This window comes from Artemia franciscana, chromosome 7 (assembly GCF_032884065.1).
Source record: "Artemia franciscana chromosome 7, ASM3288406v1, whole genome shotgun sequence".
Lineage (NCBI taxonomy): Eukaryota > Metazoa > Arthropoda > Branchiopoda > Anostraca > Artemiidae > Artemia > Artemia franciscana.
In genome coordinates, this window is record NC_088869.1 from 54,948,875 (window position 1) to 54,965,238 (window position 16,364).

Below are 16,364 nucleotides of genomic sequence, written 5' to 3' on the forward strand. Positions count from 1 at the left end.
AACTCTATAAAATGGAATTTTGGTACCAATAGCTACATCAAAAGAATCGCATTTTAATGCTGATTTTAAATATATAAGTTTCATCCAGTTTAGTCTTACCCATCAAAAGTTACGAGCCTGAGCAAATTTGCGTTATTTGAGAAAATAGGGGGAAACACCCCCTAAAAGTCATAGAATCAGATTCAGCGTATCAGAGAACCCTACTGTAGAAGTTTCAAGCTCCTATCTACAAAAATGTGGAATTTTATATTTTTTTGCCAGAAGGCAGATCACGTATGCGTGTTTATTTGTTTTTTTGTTTTGTTTTTTTTTCCCAGGGGTGATCGTATCGACCCAGTTGTCCTAGAATGTTGCGAGAGGGCTCATTCTAACGGAAATGAAAAGTTCTAGTGCCCTTTTTAAGTGACCAAAAAAATTGGAGGGCACCTAGGCCCCCTCTCACGCTAATTATTTTCCCAAAGTCAACGGATCAAAATTCTGAGATAGCCATTTTATTCAGCGTAGTCGAAAACCTTATAACTATGTCTTTGGCGACGACTTACTCCCCCAGAGTCCCCGTGGGAAGGGTTACAAGTTCAAAACTTTGACCAGTGCTTACATATAGTAATGGTTATTGGGAAGTGTACAGGCGTTTTCAGGAGGATTTTTTGGTTGGAGGCAGGGGTTGAGAAGAGGGGGATATGCTGGGGAAACGTTCCATCGAGGAATTTGTCATGGGGAAGAGAATTTCCATGAAGGAAGCGCAGGATTTACTAGCATTACTTAAAAAAAAACAATGAAAAAATAAATATGAAAGTTTTTTTTCAGCTGGAAGTAAGCAGCAGCATTAAAACTTAAAACGAACAGAAATTATTACCCATATGAGGGGCTCACCTCCTCCTAATACCTCGCTCTTTACGCTAAAGTATTTTTAGTAATTTCAACTATTTATTCTGTGGCTTTTGTGATTCAGGGGTCATTCTTAATGAATTGGGACAAAATTTAAGCTTTAGCGTAAAGAGCGAGGTACTGACAAGGGGGCGAACCCCCTCATATATGTAATAAAAACATGAGAATACAAAAGTTCTTTACGTAAGCTAATTTATCAGTTACGTATATCTTTTACTTATAAAAAGATTCGTAAAAAGTTAAAAGTTCTAGTTGCCTTTTAAATTAACCGAAAATTGGAAGGCAACTAGGCTTCCTCCCCTGCTCTTTTTTTCTCAAAATCATTCGATCAAAATTATGAGAAAGCCATTTAGCCAAAACAAATAAATATACAAATTTCGTTTTAATTATTCCTCTGCGGAGAGCCAATATCAAAACATGCATTGATTCAAAAACGTTCAGAAATTAAATAAAAAAAACAAGTTTTTTAAATGACAGTAAGGAGCGACATTAAAACTTAAAACGAACAGAAATTACTCCGTATATAAAAGGGGCTTTTCCTTCTCAACGCCCAGCTCTTTACGCTAAATTTTTTTACTGTTTTAAAATGTAGAGTTAAGAGAAAGAATCAAACTTTAGCGTAAAGAGCGGGGCGTTGAGAAGGAAAAGCCCCTTTCATATACGAAGTAATTTCTGTTCGTTTTAAGTTTTAATGTCGCTCCTTACTTTCATTTAAAAAACTTTTTTTTTATTATTTAATCAAATAATGAAACCACATTCATATCTTATAAAAACCATCTTACAAGACTGATAAGATGGGCGAAGAAGATTCATTTTGAGAAACTACTTCTCGAAGCTGAAGGATCTATAAAAAAGACCCGGACAATAATTAACGAGCGTCTTAACAAAAGCAAAAGTCAAGGGCTGCCCGAATCAATGAATGTGTCAGATGGATCAACAGTGAATGGTAAGCAAAAGGTAGCCGAGGAAATGAACCAGTACTTTGCTAGGATTGGAGAGGCCACCGTAAACAGTAATTTGAATGACTGCTTGGATGTGGAATCTGGATTTCGTGACTTTTTACCATAACCCATCGATTCTTCCATATATCTCTCTCCTGTGACTGAAGTGGAACCCAAGAATCTGGTAAAAATCATGACGAACGGACATTCTGAAGGAAATGATTGCTCATCTACTTATCTACTGAAACAAACCATTAGATACTATGCTCCAGTGCTGGTTCATCTGGTCAATCTATGCTTCAAACACGGATCTTTCCCTGAAGTGACGAAAACTCCTCAAGTTATTCCCCTACACAAAGGAGGAAACAAGCAAGATGCATCCAATTATTGACCTATTCCCATGTTGTCTGCTTTTAGCAAAGTTACTGAAAAGTGTATATATAACAGGTTGAAAAGTTTTTTGAAGAAAACAAATTTTTTCAGCCCATTTCAATTTTGATTCAGGTCTTCATACTCTAGAGAACATGCATTAAAGCTAACCCAGTTTTTGAATGATGACATGGATAAAGGTCTGCTACCTGCAACAATATTTGTTGACATAAAAAAAGCTTTCATCACTATTCCTCATAAAATTCTACTATCTAAGCTACATAATTGCAGTGTTAGAGGAAAAGCGAGTCTCGTAATTGAATCTTACCTCAAGGACAGAAAACAAATATTGAATGCAAATGGCTACATTTCAGATGATGAAAACCTATCTAATGCTGTGGGGGTTCCTCAGGCGTCCATACTTGGGCCACTGTTATTTTTTATCTATCTAAACGATCTCCCTCTAAGCCTAACCTGCCATAGGACTGATATGGATCTCAGTTTACTGTTTGCTGATGATACAGCCAACTCTACCTGCAACATAGATCATCAATCTCTAAAATCAAATCTTGAATCATCACTGAGAAAGATGCTTCACTGGTTCCATTGTAACAAATTGGTTGTCAACACTTCAAAGACTCTTTTTGTAGTTTTTTCAAGAACTTCTACAGCAGTACCAGCGTTACAAGAGGTTGAAGTCACATTTGGAGGTCAAGTAATAAAAATAAATTGAGTGCAAACAACTCAGTATCTTGGAGTCATTGTTGATCAGAATTTAAGCTGGAAAGCTCATATCACTAGCCTAAGGCTTAAGTTAGGAAGGAACGTAGGTGTAATGCATCGTCATAAATGAATGTATAATGATGGGCTAAAAAAAAACAATGTTTTCCAAAGTTGTAGTCAGGAAATCTTAACTGCCAGAGTCTCAACCATCAGTCAATCCTATCCCCAACCATCCTATCTAAACTGTATCCAAGACTAGAAACATTCTTTTCATATTTATAAAGAAATATTTTAATTAAAACTGGCCACTATTCCAGCACTGGGGGTATTATCTCGTTAAATTTACACTTTACAACATAATTTAGCTAGAATCAAAGTGAATATATCACTTGATGCTTTTTCATGCTCTTTCACAGTTTAACAATTGCTTCTGGGGCAGATTGCATCTCAAGCCCTTAAAGGGGCACCAAAGGCATCTTGTTTTTGTAACCACACAAAAAAGTTATCAACAGTAGTAATGGTTTTGAAAAGGGTTTAAAAACATACCACTAGTTTATAAATAAATTAGTCAAAAGTAATATGCTCCAAAGGTACCTGTTTATAACAATAAAATTTCACATTCAATAAGCAATCCTATTATAAAACATTTTCATAATGTTTCTATTTGTCGAGAATCATCTTAATTTAAGCCATCACTGAGTTTACTTTTTAATCACTAGCAAAGACAAAGATATATTTTTCAATGTCAAAAATGATATTATTTCAAATCAAGTGTACCTGGATATATCTAATAATTCATTTACTGAATTCCTAAAACTTACCCACTGCTATCATACAATTGTACTTCAAAAACAACATTATTAGTAGAGCTAATTATACAAGATGATTCCTGCAACTTACAGAGTTTGAACTGTGACTCTGTTACAGTTCAAACTCTCCATAAAGGTTCCATTGACACACCTACCTTAAGAAATATTTTGCATACCGTCTAAAAGTCTAAAATTTCCCTGTCAATAAATTGAGAACAACAACCTTAGAAACAATTCTGATTTGATAATTCAACGTTTTGGCTTCATCATATCTCTGTTTTTGAGATAGTATGTGGTTATTTAATTGCAAAAGTTAACAATAAAAGGTTACAACCTTTGAAATCTAAGTGTATATTCTGAATTAGTATATTTATCACTAATATTAGTGTCAGTTTATACAAGGACCATCCTTCTGATTTTCTATGGTAGGGTATAAAATTACCTCAAGTACTTTTATTTTTGGGATTACTCAATAGCTCTTGGGGCTATGCCATTGCAGTTCCCTGTAATAATCTTTGAGCACCACACAAAGAATCATCAGTGAGTCAGTTGACTTCTAGTGTCTATTAAGAAAGGAAGTCAGGAGTAGTTTTCACCTCACCAGCCACTTGCATAGCAAAAAACAAAGACTGTGAGGGTTAATTATTTTGAAAAAATGGTTGTTAGAGGGTCTGAATGGCTAACAGTTTGTTGGAAAACTATAGTTGCACTACTTCCATAATTTATCTTCACTTATCTACAGATACTAATGGTCTTTCAACCTTTTTCAGCAGGAAACATAACATTCCTACTGGTCCCAAAGTATTTGTTGCCAAGAATCTGAATATTTTCACCCTTTTTTCTCTTCACTTTCTTAGGAAGTCTAAATGAGTACCCACAAGAAACTAACTGAGGAAGAAGTCATGGAGCTCCTTCAAACTAAAAAACATTGATGAGATTTAACAAGATAAAGGTTGCAATAGGGATCTTAATTTTTAGATTGAAGAGGATATTGAAGAAGACATGTTAGTTAATTTATGTTAGAAGATATATTAGTTGAAACTAACAAAGAGAAATAGGTAGATACCCATCAAATTTGTTCCTTGGATGTACAGTAGCCCCAAACCTTGAGTAGCCTATGTTTCCTCTCACAAGTTGGCAGAAGAAACCTGTGAGTATGTTTATTAATAAAGATGGAAGAATAAAACGGTCTAAGCAGCCACTGCCAAATTCAGATACTCACTCCATCAATGTAATATCACAATTGCATGGTGTTCAAGGGCCATCAACTGTAGTGGCCCTTCTCTAAGCAAGAACACAAGCAAGCTCCCAGCTGCATTTCTTCTACACAGAGATTGTGAGCCTGTTTTCTGTAATATTAGGCTTTGCTAAGAAGTACACTTTTTTATTGTATGCGGCTAAGAAGAGCAAAACAGTAACTTTGATCTCTTCAATGCACAACACAATAATGATAGATGCAAAGTCAGGCAAGCCAAAGATAGTCAGGTTTTACAATAAATAAATCTGGCATTGACAGTTTAGGTCAGATATACACTGACTACCCTCTCAGCTGTTGCTATCAACACTTGTCACTAGCAATCTTCTTTGCAATGATAGATGTGGAATGATATTGTGGGCATAAATACAGGAGTAAATGTCAAAAGAACAAGAATTCAAAACAATATGTATTCCAGGACAAACCAGTCCTTACACAGTTAGGACTATCCCTTAGAAAGCCTCATTTGATGGCAAGAACATGCATTAACTCCCTTCCTAAAAAAATTTGAAAGTTAGGGTCCAATATTGTTAGAATTGAGTCTACAAGTAGTTTACACACTGAAGTTTTGTGTTCTGGCTGCAAAAATGAGCAGTGTATTCTCTATCCTTGCTCACTCAACAGGAAGAGGACCAGGGTCTGTATATCTGCAAAAAGAGGCAGTACAAGGACCACCTCAACAAAATAAGCCCAGTGTAACATATAGACCAGCCCCCTCCCCTCTATAAATTTCAGGGCCAAATCCCTCATTCACACCCCCTTGGAAATCCTCAAATATAGGACCAAATCTCTCATCCATACTTTTCTAGAAACTCTTAAATTCAGGACTAAATTTCTCAGTCACACCCCTTTAGTAAATTTCAATTAGAAAAAGGTTTGAATAAAATCATTTAGAATTTAACAGTTGCTAAATTTAACAGTCTGCATAGTCCAACGCAGTTGGACTACGTGCATTTAGATAAGTTGAATGTTACTTAACAAGTTAAATAACTAGTTATTCTGAACTCTGAGTTTTTCAACTCAAAACCAAAAGGGAAATCCTTGCCATAAAAACAACTTTTGGATGCAAGACTAGTCACATGATTGAATATTACCAATAGCAGCGGAGGTCAACTGCTACAGGTCACCAAGCCTGTCCGGCGAGTTCTTTTTTAGAAATCGCGCGTTGGATATATCAGCCCAACGCAAGGGGCGAGGAGTCAGTTTTGAAGGAGAGATTCGAATGCATTAGATCAATTGCTCATGTTCACCTTTTCATGCAATAAGTCATTGAAGCTATTTTGTCAATAGTTGTATATTGTAAGTAAATAAACCTTATTGTATTTAATCATCTTCTGTCTATGTATTAGGGCATCAGGTACAGTTCCTCTAGCCTTCAGGTACGGTCCCAAGGGAATCTATATTTGTTTCAGGAGACCTCGAACAACACTGAGATGGTTCTGTCTCCCAGGTTACTGGGGATTCTATACGAAGCCTTTTTATTTTATTAATAATTTAGCTCCCATATCCACATTAAGCTATTAAGACTTAGAAAAGTCCCAAGCAACTCAACGCAAACCCCCCTTAAGATAAAATCACACTCCAAATTTATTATTTTACTAAACCAGCCCGTAACATATGGCGCGGACGGTAGGATTCGAACCTACGCTCCCATAGGGAATCTGATTCAATTTATAAATCAAATTTTTTATTTTTTTTCCATTTTAACAACTAAGATACTTAATTCAAAGCTAAAAGAGATTCAAATGCAAAAAGAACACTTCAATTTGCAACAATTTTAGAAATGGTTAAAATTATTTCTAAAGTGCAAGCAAAAAAAATGGCTGTGATCTTTGAAACGTAGTTACTAGGTCTTGCAATCTTATATATATAATGATGATCCCTACTTTTAAACTCCAAATCAAGTTAACTAATCCATAATTAAATTTAACCAATTAATTGGAACTATGCATCAAACTTTAACAATAAAATAAGCCTATCCTTCTATTACACATACACAACCAGTAATTTAAGTTTCCGGCTGTAACAAATAAATAAATTGTTTAATACATTTATCAGATATGTGTTTCAAGAAAATTTTCCCCTTGGTTAGCAAAATTTTAAACAGTTTTCGTTTTTAATTATTTGGAGTCATTAAGAAGTTTAACGGCGATCCTCTCAAAATACAAGTGCTATTATTTTTTTTGATATCTATGTATTTTTATAAGAAATAAAATAACTTTAATGTAAATATTGCCGATGTGTATCCATCTCCCCCTAAGCTGACTTTCAATGGGAGCAATGAACATTTAATAGGTCTTGAGTTAACTCCATCCTAGGGCTAAAAATAAAACTTAAAAAAAAAGAAAAGTCCCTAATAAATTATTATTAAGACTAAGTTAGTCCTTTAATTTGCTAAATATCTAATGATTGCAGCCTTGAAATATTATTATTTTGTCTTCTAAAAACACACACACCCATTATTGACTTTCTGACAAAAATTCAACATTTTTGAAGAAAGACGCATGAGACTTTTGCGATTAGGTTCTCTGATCCGCCGAATACGATAGTATTATTTTCATTAAGATTCTGTGATTTTTAAAGAATGTTTCCCCCTATTTTCAAAAAAGCCTTGTTTTCCTCTATTTAAAATAAGCCATTTTTTTAAAATGGGCGATGCCAAAGATCTTTCGCAATGGTTTTTACGACACGGAGTCTTCATTAGAAGCATCTTTGATATTCTTTAATCCCCTTTTGGTTTTTGACATTGGTCGAGGATCATTCCTTGCTACCGTTTTGTATTTCCTGGGGGATTGCCTATTAATTATTTTGTTAGAATGGATAGGCAATCTTCTAAGGCAGTATATACACATACTGTTTGGCGATGTATACATCAAGAGGTCTTTCTTAGAGACAAATTGTCCTAACCCATGCCAAAGTCTATACACAGATAATATATATATTAATTACTCTCGAGACTACTAAGATATTTGCTATTGGACATTAAAATTTCGTTACTATAGAGCCAAATCGCTCTTTATCACAGTTTGTTATCACAAACTACTTAAGTATAAATTGACTCTATAAAAAAAAAAAAAAAATATTACTTACTTTCTCAGCTCCAATTTAGAATTATTGATATTTTTAAATTAATTTTTTTTTAATACTATTTCTTAATGACATTAGCATATTAGCCCCTTAAATCGCCATTAATACTTAATAAATCTCAGCGTCACGCAATCCATTTTTTCTTTTTATCATGCTTTGTCAGAAATAATTGATTAAATGTTAATTACAGATAAGAATGATGATCTTAACATTTTTGATGACCATGTGTATAGGTGCCCATACACAAGATGTCGTAAAGCATGGGATAATATTCAAACACGAAAATTCACTTCTAACTAGTAACAACGCTTGGAAAATTTTTATGAAGCTAGACCCTAAACCATTTGAAACATTATTCCAACAAGTTATAAAACTGGAGAAAAATACATTTGACCTGAAAGAATCAATTTTTCAATTTTTAAAATCAGATAAGGGACTACAAGCAAGCAAAAACAACCATAAAGAAAAGAAAGAAACATCCCCTAACTTTCCCAAAGTCAAAATAAAAAGAATAGTAGATGATTTTGATGCAAAAATGGCCGAAATCGATAAAGCTATAGGATTCGGAAAAGCCATTGAAAAAAGAAAAAGGAGATCAATTAACGAAAACCAAAACTCAGATATCGATAAAGAGACCCAAGATACAATTGAGCCAATAAAGACCCAACTTAGACAAAGAAAACTTTACGATGGACAATATGCATTATTGAACGAATTGCCCACAGTATGGAATTTCTTCAAAGAACTATGGAATGGACCAAAACAAGTTAACAGGGCTGAGAACAAACCAATACAAGAAAAAATAAATTTATCTGAAATAAACCAACGAAGGTTGAAACGACAGATATAACCAGTATTTCCCCATACACACAGCAAACCGCTACAATTGAAACCCAAACAAAAAGCATTGTATCTGACCTCGTAACGCGAACAAATAAAATACCAGAGATAATAAGAGGTATAGAAAATATTGAAGTGGGATCACATTCCACTAATGGTACCAGCAAACCGAAATACAAGTTTAAATGTCAATACTTCTGTAGAATAATAAACGTCACAACGGAAGCTACCAAAATCAACACGACCTCCCATGTTCCACATCTTACTTCTTATACCGAAGAAAGCACAAACGAATTAATGGAAATCTCCACAAGCACCTCAAAGAAATACAAAACGACTACCTTCTGGAAATACGATACTCAGAACGAGGAAACCACAGCAGAAACTGATTTTACTCCAACAACAATCGAAACTGAACATACCCCAATAACGGAAGTGGAAGAAACATTCCCCTCGTCAAACCCCACGACGACTGACCCACAACCAGTAGAGTTAGACACCTCAATGTCAGAAATTACTACAGAAACTATCCCTGGTGTACTACTGCCAATTAAAAACAAAATGAAAATTTAATAACAGTAAGGCAACCATGGCAATCAACTAGCTGGATATGGACTTCTTCAAAGAAGGGAAGAATACAAGTTAGATGGCAAATCCCTTTTGTCGAGACAGACTATGGTAGAACACGATGTATGGATGGAGACATAAAATGTCAAGATGAAAGTCACTGGAGAAAATGTTGGACAATAGATGGTAAAAAAACTTGCGCGCGACTGGCCATGGCTGACGAACCAGCAAAGAATGAATTAGAACCCCTCCCGGAATTAACCATAGAAAATGCTCATAAAATATCAACTCATCAGGCATTCCTCATCTTATATAGACAAAGGTTAGAGGCGTTATTTGAACTATTCAATACAGAAATACAAAAACTTAAACAAAGCACTACACGTATATTCGAAGTATTTTTCCGAAGAAGTAAATATAAACGATCAACAAGTCTAATCCCAATTGTAGGGGAGCTTGCTTCCCGACTATTCGGTTTGTCAACCGAAGAAGATTTGAATATACTAAGAGATAATGTTAAAAGACTCAACACAGCCATGAATACAACACTACATGTCCAAAAAATTCAAGCAAGTATCGCCAATTATCAAAAAGACAAAATCGAGGCTATATCCAAAAAACACATCAAACTATATCCAAAGAACAATCAACACAATGAACTATTTAAAAAATGAAGTAGACAGAGTAATCTCTGATTCCAGCCTAACGATGGTGTCACTCGACATTGTTATTATGTCTTTGTTGAACTTAGCCACTGACGTCAGTAAATTTGAATTCGCGTTATTTGAATTAACAGGAGGAACCCTTTCTTACGACTTAGTGGATCCCTCGGATCTTAAAAACACCCTAAACGAAATAAAAACTCACTTAACATTTGGTCTCCACTTACCAGTAGAACCAGAAGTAGCTAACTTATTTTTATATTATACCAAACTAAAAGTGCATATCACCGAAATCAATGAGCAACTGTTTGCTGTAGTCACAATTCCTTTGATTAATCAACAATCCATATACGACCTATACAAAATATCTACGTTCCCCATCAACATTAAAGAGACAAACTCCTTCATGAGCATCATCCCAGAAGCGGAATATATGTTAATAGATCAAGATAGAAGAAAATACGCACTAGCAAACGCCGAAGAATTAAAAGAATGCGTGTCATTTAAAAATTTGGTCTGCCAACTTACATTACCTATATATAACGTAAAGATAGGGTCATGCATGCTAGATCTATTCCTAAAGGAATCACAGCAACAAAATATTCCTGATTCTTGTGAAGCCTTAATAGGAAATACCAAAAGAGAAACTTTCATTAATTTAAGGAACGACTTATGGTTATTTACAGTACCTAAAAAGACGGTAGGAACCCTATCCTGCTATAACAATACAGAAAAAATTGACCCCAGCTATCGAACCGAAATATTATTACAGGATGTTGGGACTATTACAATCAAACAAGGTTGCAGACTTGTAACTAAAGAAACAACCGTCCAAACACCTCTAATCACAACCAGCACTAACGTCATGAGCCCAAAAATAATAAACTTTCAAGGAATAAACTTGTCCTTCACGATTCCGAATATAAATGATGAAGAATCTAAAACATCCATATGGCCAAAAATAGAAAAGATTAAAGGTACAATGCAATTAACAAAAATAAAGGAAGCGTTAGATATGCAAATACCCTTATTCACTGACGAAGACCAAAGATTGAAATATGTGGAGAGCCAATACGGTTTGTTCTCACCAAACTCATGGTATAATATTATAATCACTATATTCATGGTATTTCTTATTTCACTAACAATAAGAGCGCTACTAACAATTAACTATGGGAAACTGCTGAAGAGAAAAAGGATAAATAATGATGCAATTGAAGCACAAGAGATGCATCAATTGAACCCTACTGCTCCTGATGATATTTAAGCCATTTTAACAGGGAGGATGTAATAATCCGGGAAAATTGAGAGGTCTTTCCCCGTACGTTAACATCCTTTCCCTACTGTAGAAATATTGTTGGTGTATAACAGCTAAAAGGCTATGATACAACATACTGTATTACCTTTTGGCATATACATCAAAAATACTCTTGGCAGAAAATCTTTATGTAAATATAGACCTCTAACAAGCACGAAAAAATTCGTTCCTATCTTTTTATGTGCAAGAGATTTAAGAGGTCATCTCTTGTAATTTTGCTGATCTATTCCAAGACAAAAACGTTCCAAGGCGTGATAATTGAAAGGCTATGATGCAAAATGTATTACTTTTCGACAAATCACGCATTGGAGGTTCAAAATTTTTTTGGATTAAAGTATGATCCAGAACATTAAGATCTCTATATAATCTTATATATATATATAACCCTCTTTAGTGCCGTGTTTTTATATTTACATGTAATCATAATAATATAGTAATAGTGTAATACCAATAAAACTATTTTTAATTACTATATGACCAAATATACCTCACGTTACTTCAAATGTACCTGAAAATTATTAGAATTTAAAACTTCTTTTAAGAAATCGTACATTCAATTTCCCTTTGAATGTTTGAAGAAAATAATATTACTGTTATGCAATTATGTGCTATTATTATGCAATTTCATATTACAATAATGCTTTATATTATCGTATCACTAGTACCATTTTATATGTTAACAACATGATTCTGCTTGGAAATTTTTATTACAGAATTTGGCATACTACTAACATTGGCCAACAAACGTCATGGTCAAAGACTACAAAACACCTATCATGATTTATCAACCACCAAAGAATGCCCAAGACACATATGATTCAACCGGACAACTATCACCCAAGCTACATCCCAAATAAAACCAACTACTTACTATCATCTTTCATTTCTGACTGAATAATGAAGACTAGAGAAGACGAAACATCCAGCCAGCGGGTACAACCACAACATACCCACTACAAAAACACCATTAGTGAACCCAATTCAATATGGAAACCCTCACAGACCTAATGAAGATTTAGAACAGGAGATCCTAAATCCTAATTTTTTAACTTAGGAATCAACTACCAAGTAAGGTCTTAGATACTACTTCAGTCTATTGAATTAAATTAAGATAACGCCAAAGACAATTAAGATAACGCTTAAAATGCAGAAGAGAGTGGGAACAGGACAGAAGAACCATAGTACCGGCCGTACCCTTGTACTTAAACTGCTGAGGATAGGTGATTCTGGGTCCCGCGCTTCCCATTTTGTAGAAGCGTAAAAACAAAAAGTCTTTACTTTTGCTAAATGGTGATAAATTAAAAAATGACATTATATTTGTTCAATAAGTAAATAGGGCAAGGACACGAAAATTGTGATTGGTGTGAAATTAATATCCAGAACTAATAAGTGATGAACATTTAAAAAGTGCCAAATAGTGAATTATAAATTTAAGTAAATAAAAGTGCCAGTGGAAACCTTTTTATGTTACATTGTGTATTTTTCTTTTTATTGTTAAAATACCTGGGATCAATTAAAAATCAAATATAACAGTTAAAACTTCAAGTAAAAATGAACAATTGGAACCAGGTATTCGTGTGTAATAACAGTTAATGTCAAGTGTTGTGGTTAAATAATTTTTTTAGTGCTAGGTGCAGGACATATATATATAAGGTGAAGGAAAATATTTCTTAAATTTAAATCATCATTTACAAGGTTATGGAATTATAATAAAATTTTTATAGACAATAAGGATTAAATGCAATATTTAAAGAAAGAGATAAGACTAATTGATGGGGACATCAATCTACAACGGGAAAGGGGATATGTAACATATAGACCAGCCCCCTCCCCTCTATAAATTTCAGGGCCAAATCCCTCATTCACACCCCCTTGGAAATCCTCAAATATAGGACCAAATCTCTCATCCATACTCTTCTAGAAACTCTTAAATTCAGGACTAAATTTCTCAGTCACACCCCTTTAGTAAATTTCAATTAGAAAAAGGTTTGAATAAAATCATTTAGAATTTAACAGTCTGCATAGTCCAACGCAGTTGGACTACGTGCATTTAGATAAGTTGAATGTTACTTAACAAGTTAAATAACTAGTTATTCTGAACTCTGAGTTTTTCAACTCGAAACCAAAAGGGAAATCCTTGCCATAAAAACAACTTTTGGATGCAAGACTAGTCACTTGATTGAATATTACCAATAGCAGCGGAGGTCAACTGCTACAGGTCACCAAGCCTGTCTAGCGAGTTCTTTTTTAGAAATCGCGCGTTGGATATATCAGCCCAACGCAAGGGGCAAGGAGTCAGTTTTGAAGGAGAGATTCGAATGCATTAGATCAATTGCTCATGTTCACCTTTTCATGCAATAAGTCATTGAAGCTATTTTGTCAATAGTTGTATATTGTAAGTAAATAAACCTTATTGTATTTAATCATCTTCTGTCTATGCATTAGGGCATCAGGTACAGTTCCTCTAGCCTTCAGGTACGGTCCCAAGGGAATCTATATTTGTTTCAGGAGACCTCAAACAACACTGAGATGGTTCTGTCTCCCAGGTTACTGGGGATTATATACGAAGCCTTTTTATTTTATTAATAATTTAGCTCCCATATCCACATTAAGCTATTAAGACTTAGAAAAGTCCCAAGCAACTCAACACAAACCCCCCTTAAGATAAAATCACACTCCAAATTTATTATTTTACTAAACCACCCCGTAACACCAGAATGTGTTTATAGAGTTTATGTTTATGACAAAGTCAACAGCCAAACACTATGCTGTTGTTTTCTAGGCCTTCTTCTATTTATATTCAATCTTACAGAATTGTGAACTTTTTCTGTTCATACAGAAGAAACATACCTTTGCCATGGTATATTTCTATGGATGCCAGGAAAATGCTTACATTTTTTGAAATTTAATTTTGTGAAGCTTTATTGTTATAAATAGATAGCTTTGGAGTGTACTAATTTTAGATAATCTATTTATAAACTACTTGTATGTTTTTAACCACATCCAAAACCTTTACTAGTCTTGATACCTTCTTTGTGTGGTTACAAAAATAAGATACCTTGTAGGCCTCTTTAAGGGCTCAAGGTGCAACTTGCCCCAGAGGCAATTATTGAATTGTGAAAGAGCATAAAAAAGACACAAGTAATATATTCATTGATTTGCTGAATTGTGAAGAACATAAAAAAAGGCTTCAAGTGATGTTAAATACTTTGGAGTTCATATTATTGATATACAAATAAAGTGAACACAGCACTAGATGCTGTTTTTTATGCTTTTTCTGAATAATAATTGCTTTCTTTGCAAAATCTGTTTTATGTCCTTTTAGCACCCTTAAAAGTAATAATTTCATTCTATATTTTTTGCATATAAAAATGAGTTATACCATTTGTTCCAACCTTACAATTTTATTATAAATCCTTTTTTAAAAAAGTTGTATAATTCACAAACATTGATTTGTCAAGATTAAGTTCACTAGAAAAAAAATACACCATGTTTTCTTCTTATTCTGTTGGGCTCCTTAAAAACTGCCATTTTGTCTATACATCAAAAATATCAAAGCTGACAGAAGAAATGTAGCAGATGGAAAAATGGAGAATTTTTTGGATTTTTTATCCAACTTAAGTGTAATAAATCAATGCTTATGGATTTTATAACCAAAAAGAAGGATTTATAATCAAACAGTCAGTTTTAAACCAATGTTTTAAGCCTTTTAATACCCAAGAATTAAAAATTTGGGTTATTTTTAAGAGTTCAAAATGGGCTTAATGTGATTTTGCAAGACAAGCAATTATATATAAAGTATACAATTAAATAAAAGGTAAAGAATACAGCATAAGACTTTACAGTCTTTACTGGCATTGCTAATCTCTGTTTCTTGGCCCTTTAGCCAGGGAGTGCAATGGGGGGTTGGGGGCCAACCATCCTCTGCTTTTGCACACCCTTGCTGTTCACCTTCCCAGGGTTTCTTTGGGTATCCATTTAGAGTTGGGTTGACTCAGGCTGAGCTTACAGAGTCCTGCCACTGACTCCTGTCCCAAACCAAATAATTGGGTACACTAGGGTTCAAACCCTTGCCCTCTCAGATAAAGAATTCTAAATCCAGTGCACCAATCCACATGATTAGGATGGCCAATTATATATAATATTCATAAAGAGCATAACAAGAGGTATCAAGTGGTATGTTCACTTTATTCATAAGTCAATAATACAAACTGCAAAATAGTTTCCAAAGTGACATATTCACTTTCATCCTAAGCTAGCTAAATTATGTTGTAGTCTAAACTGCAAATATTTTAGTAAATGTATTCTCAATATATTAGGCTACAAATTCTGAATAGTAAAAAGTGAATACCTAGTATTTTTGCCAAAAATGAGATACATATTACAATTAAATCAGATTAAGCTAGCCTACTAAGCAATATCCAGACTAAGACCTAACCTTGTCTTTTGTGACATTTTGATATAATAACTGTTCCAAGATTGTCGTTTTTCCACTGCTTTTTAAGCCAAAAACCAGAACCCTGTTATGTTTCACCATATTTATAAAAGCTGATATAAGACTGAAACCATGGTAGCCTAATTTCTTATCTTCGTGCCCATAAACAGGACTACCGCATGTTTGCTTTTTGAATTTTCCGCATTCTGTGACATCTATGTTATAAAAAAGGTAAGAGGCGCAATGTAGTTGTTACTTGATTTGTTACTTGATACAAAAGGGCTGTATTTGTAAAGGTTGCATTAAATAAGTAACAGAACTGATGTTATAATTGCGTGTATTGGAAACGCGCATTTAGAAATGTTTCTCTAAGAACCTACGTATCAATGTTTTTCTTTGAAAAAATTATTGTTGGGACATAAAAGCTGCGAGGAGTCTGGCTTTAATCATAATAATTATTAATCATAATA

The 16,364-nt window shown here is 34.1% G+C and overlaps 1 protein-coding gene across 2 annotated transcripts in view; it reads right to left on the minus strand.

Annotated features, from left to right (window-relative positions):
- The window catches only part of LOC136029474 (NF-kappa-B inhibitor-interacting Ras-like protein 1), a 37,733-nt gene extending 21,635 nt beyond the window's left edge, over nucleotides 1-16,098 (minus strand). For both annotated transcript variants that reach the window (XM_065707898.1, XM_065707897.1), the window contains exon 1: nucleotides 15,898-16,098. In XM_065707898.1, coding sequence (XP_065563970.1) covers nucleotides 15,898-15,996 — 99 coding nt within the window. In that variant the 5' untranslated portion in view covers nucleotides 15,997-16,098. The remainder of the gene's footprint in view (nucleotides 1-15,897) is intronic.
- Between the last annotated feature and the right edge of the window lie 266 nt (nucleotides 16,099-16,364).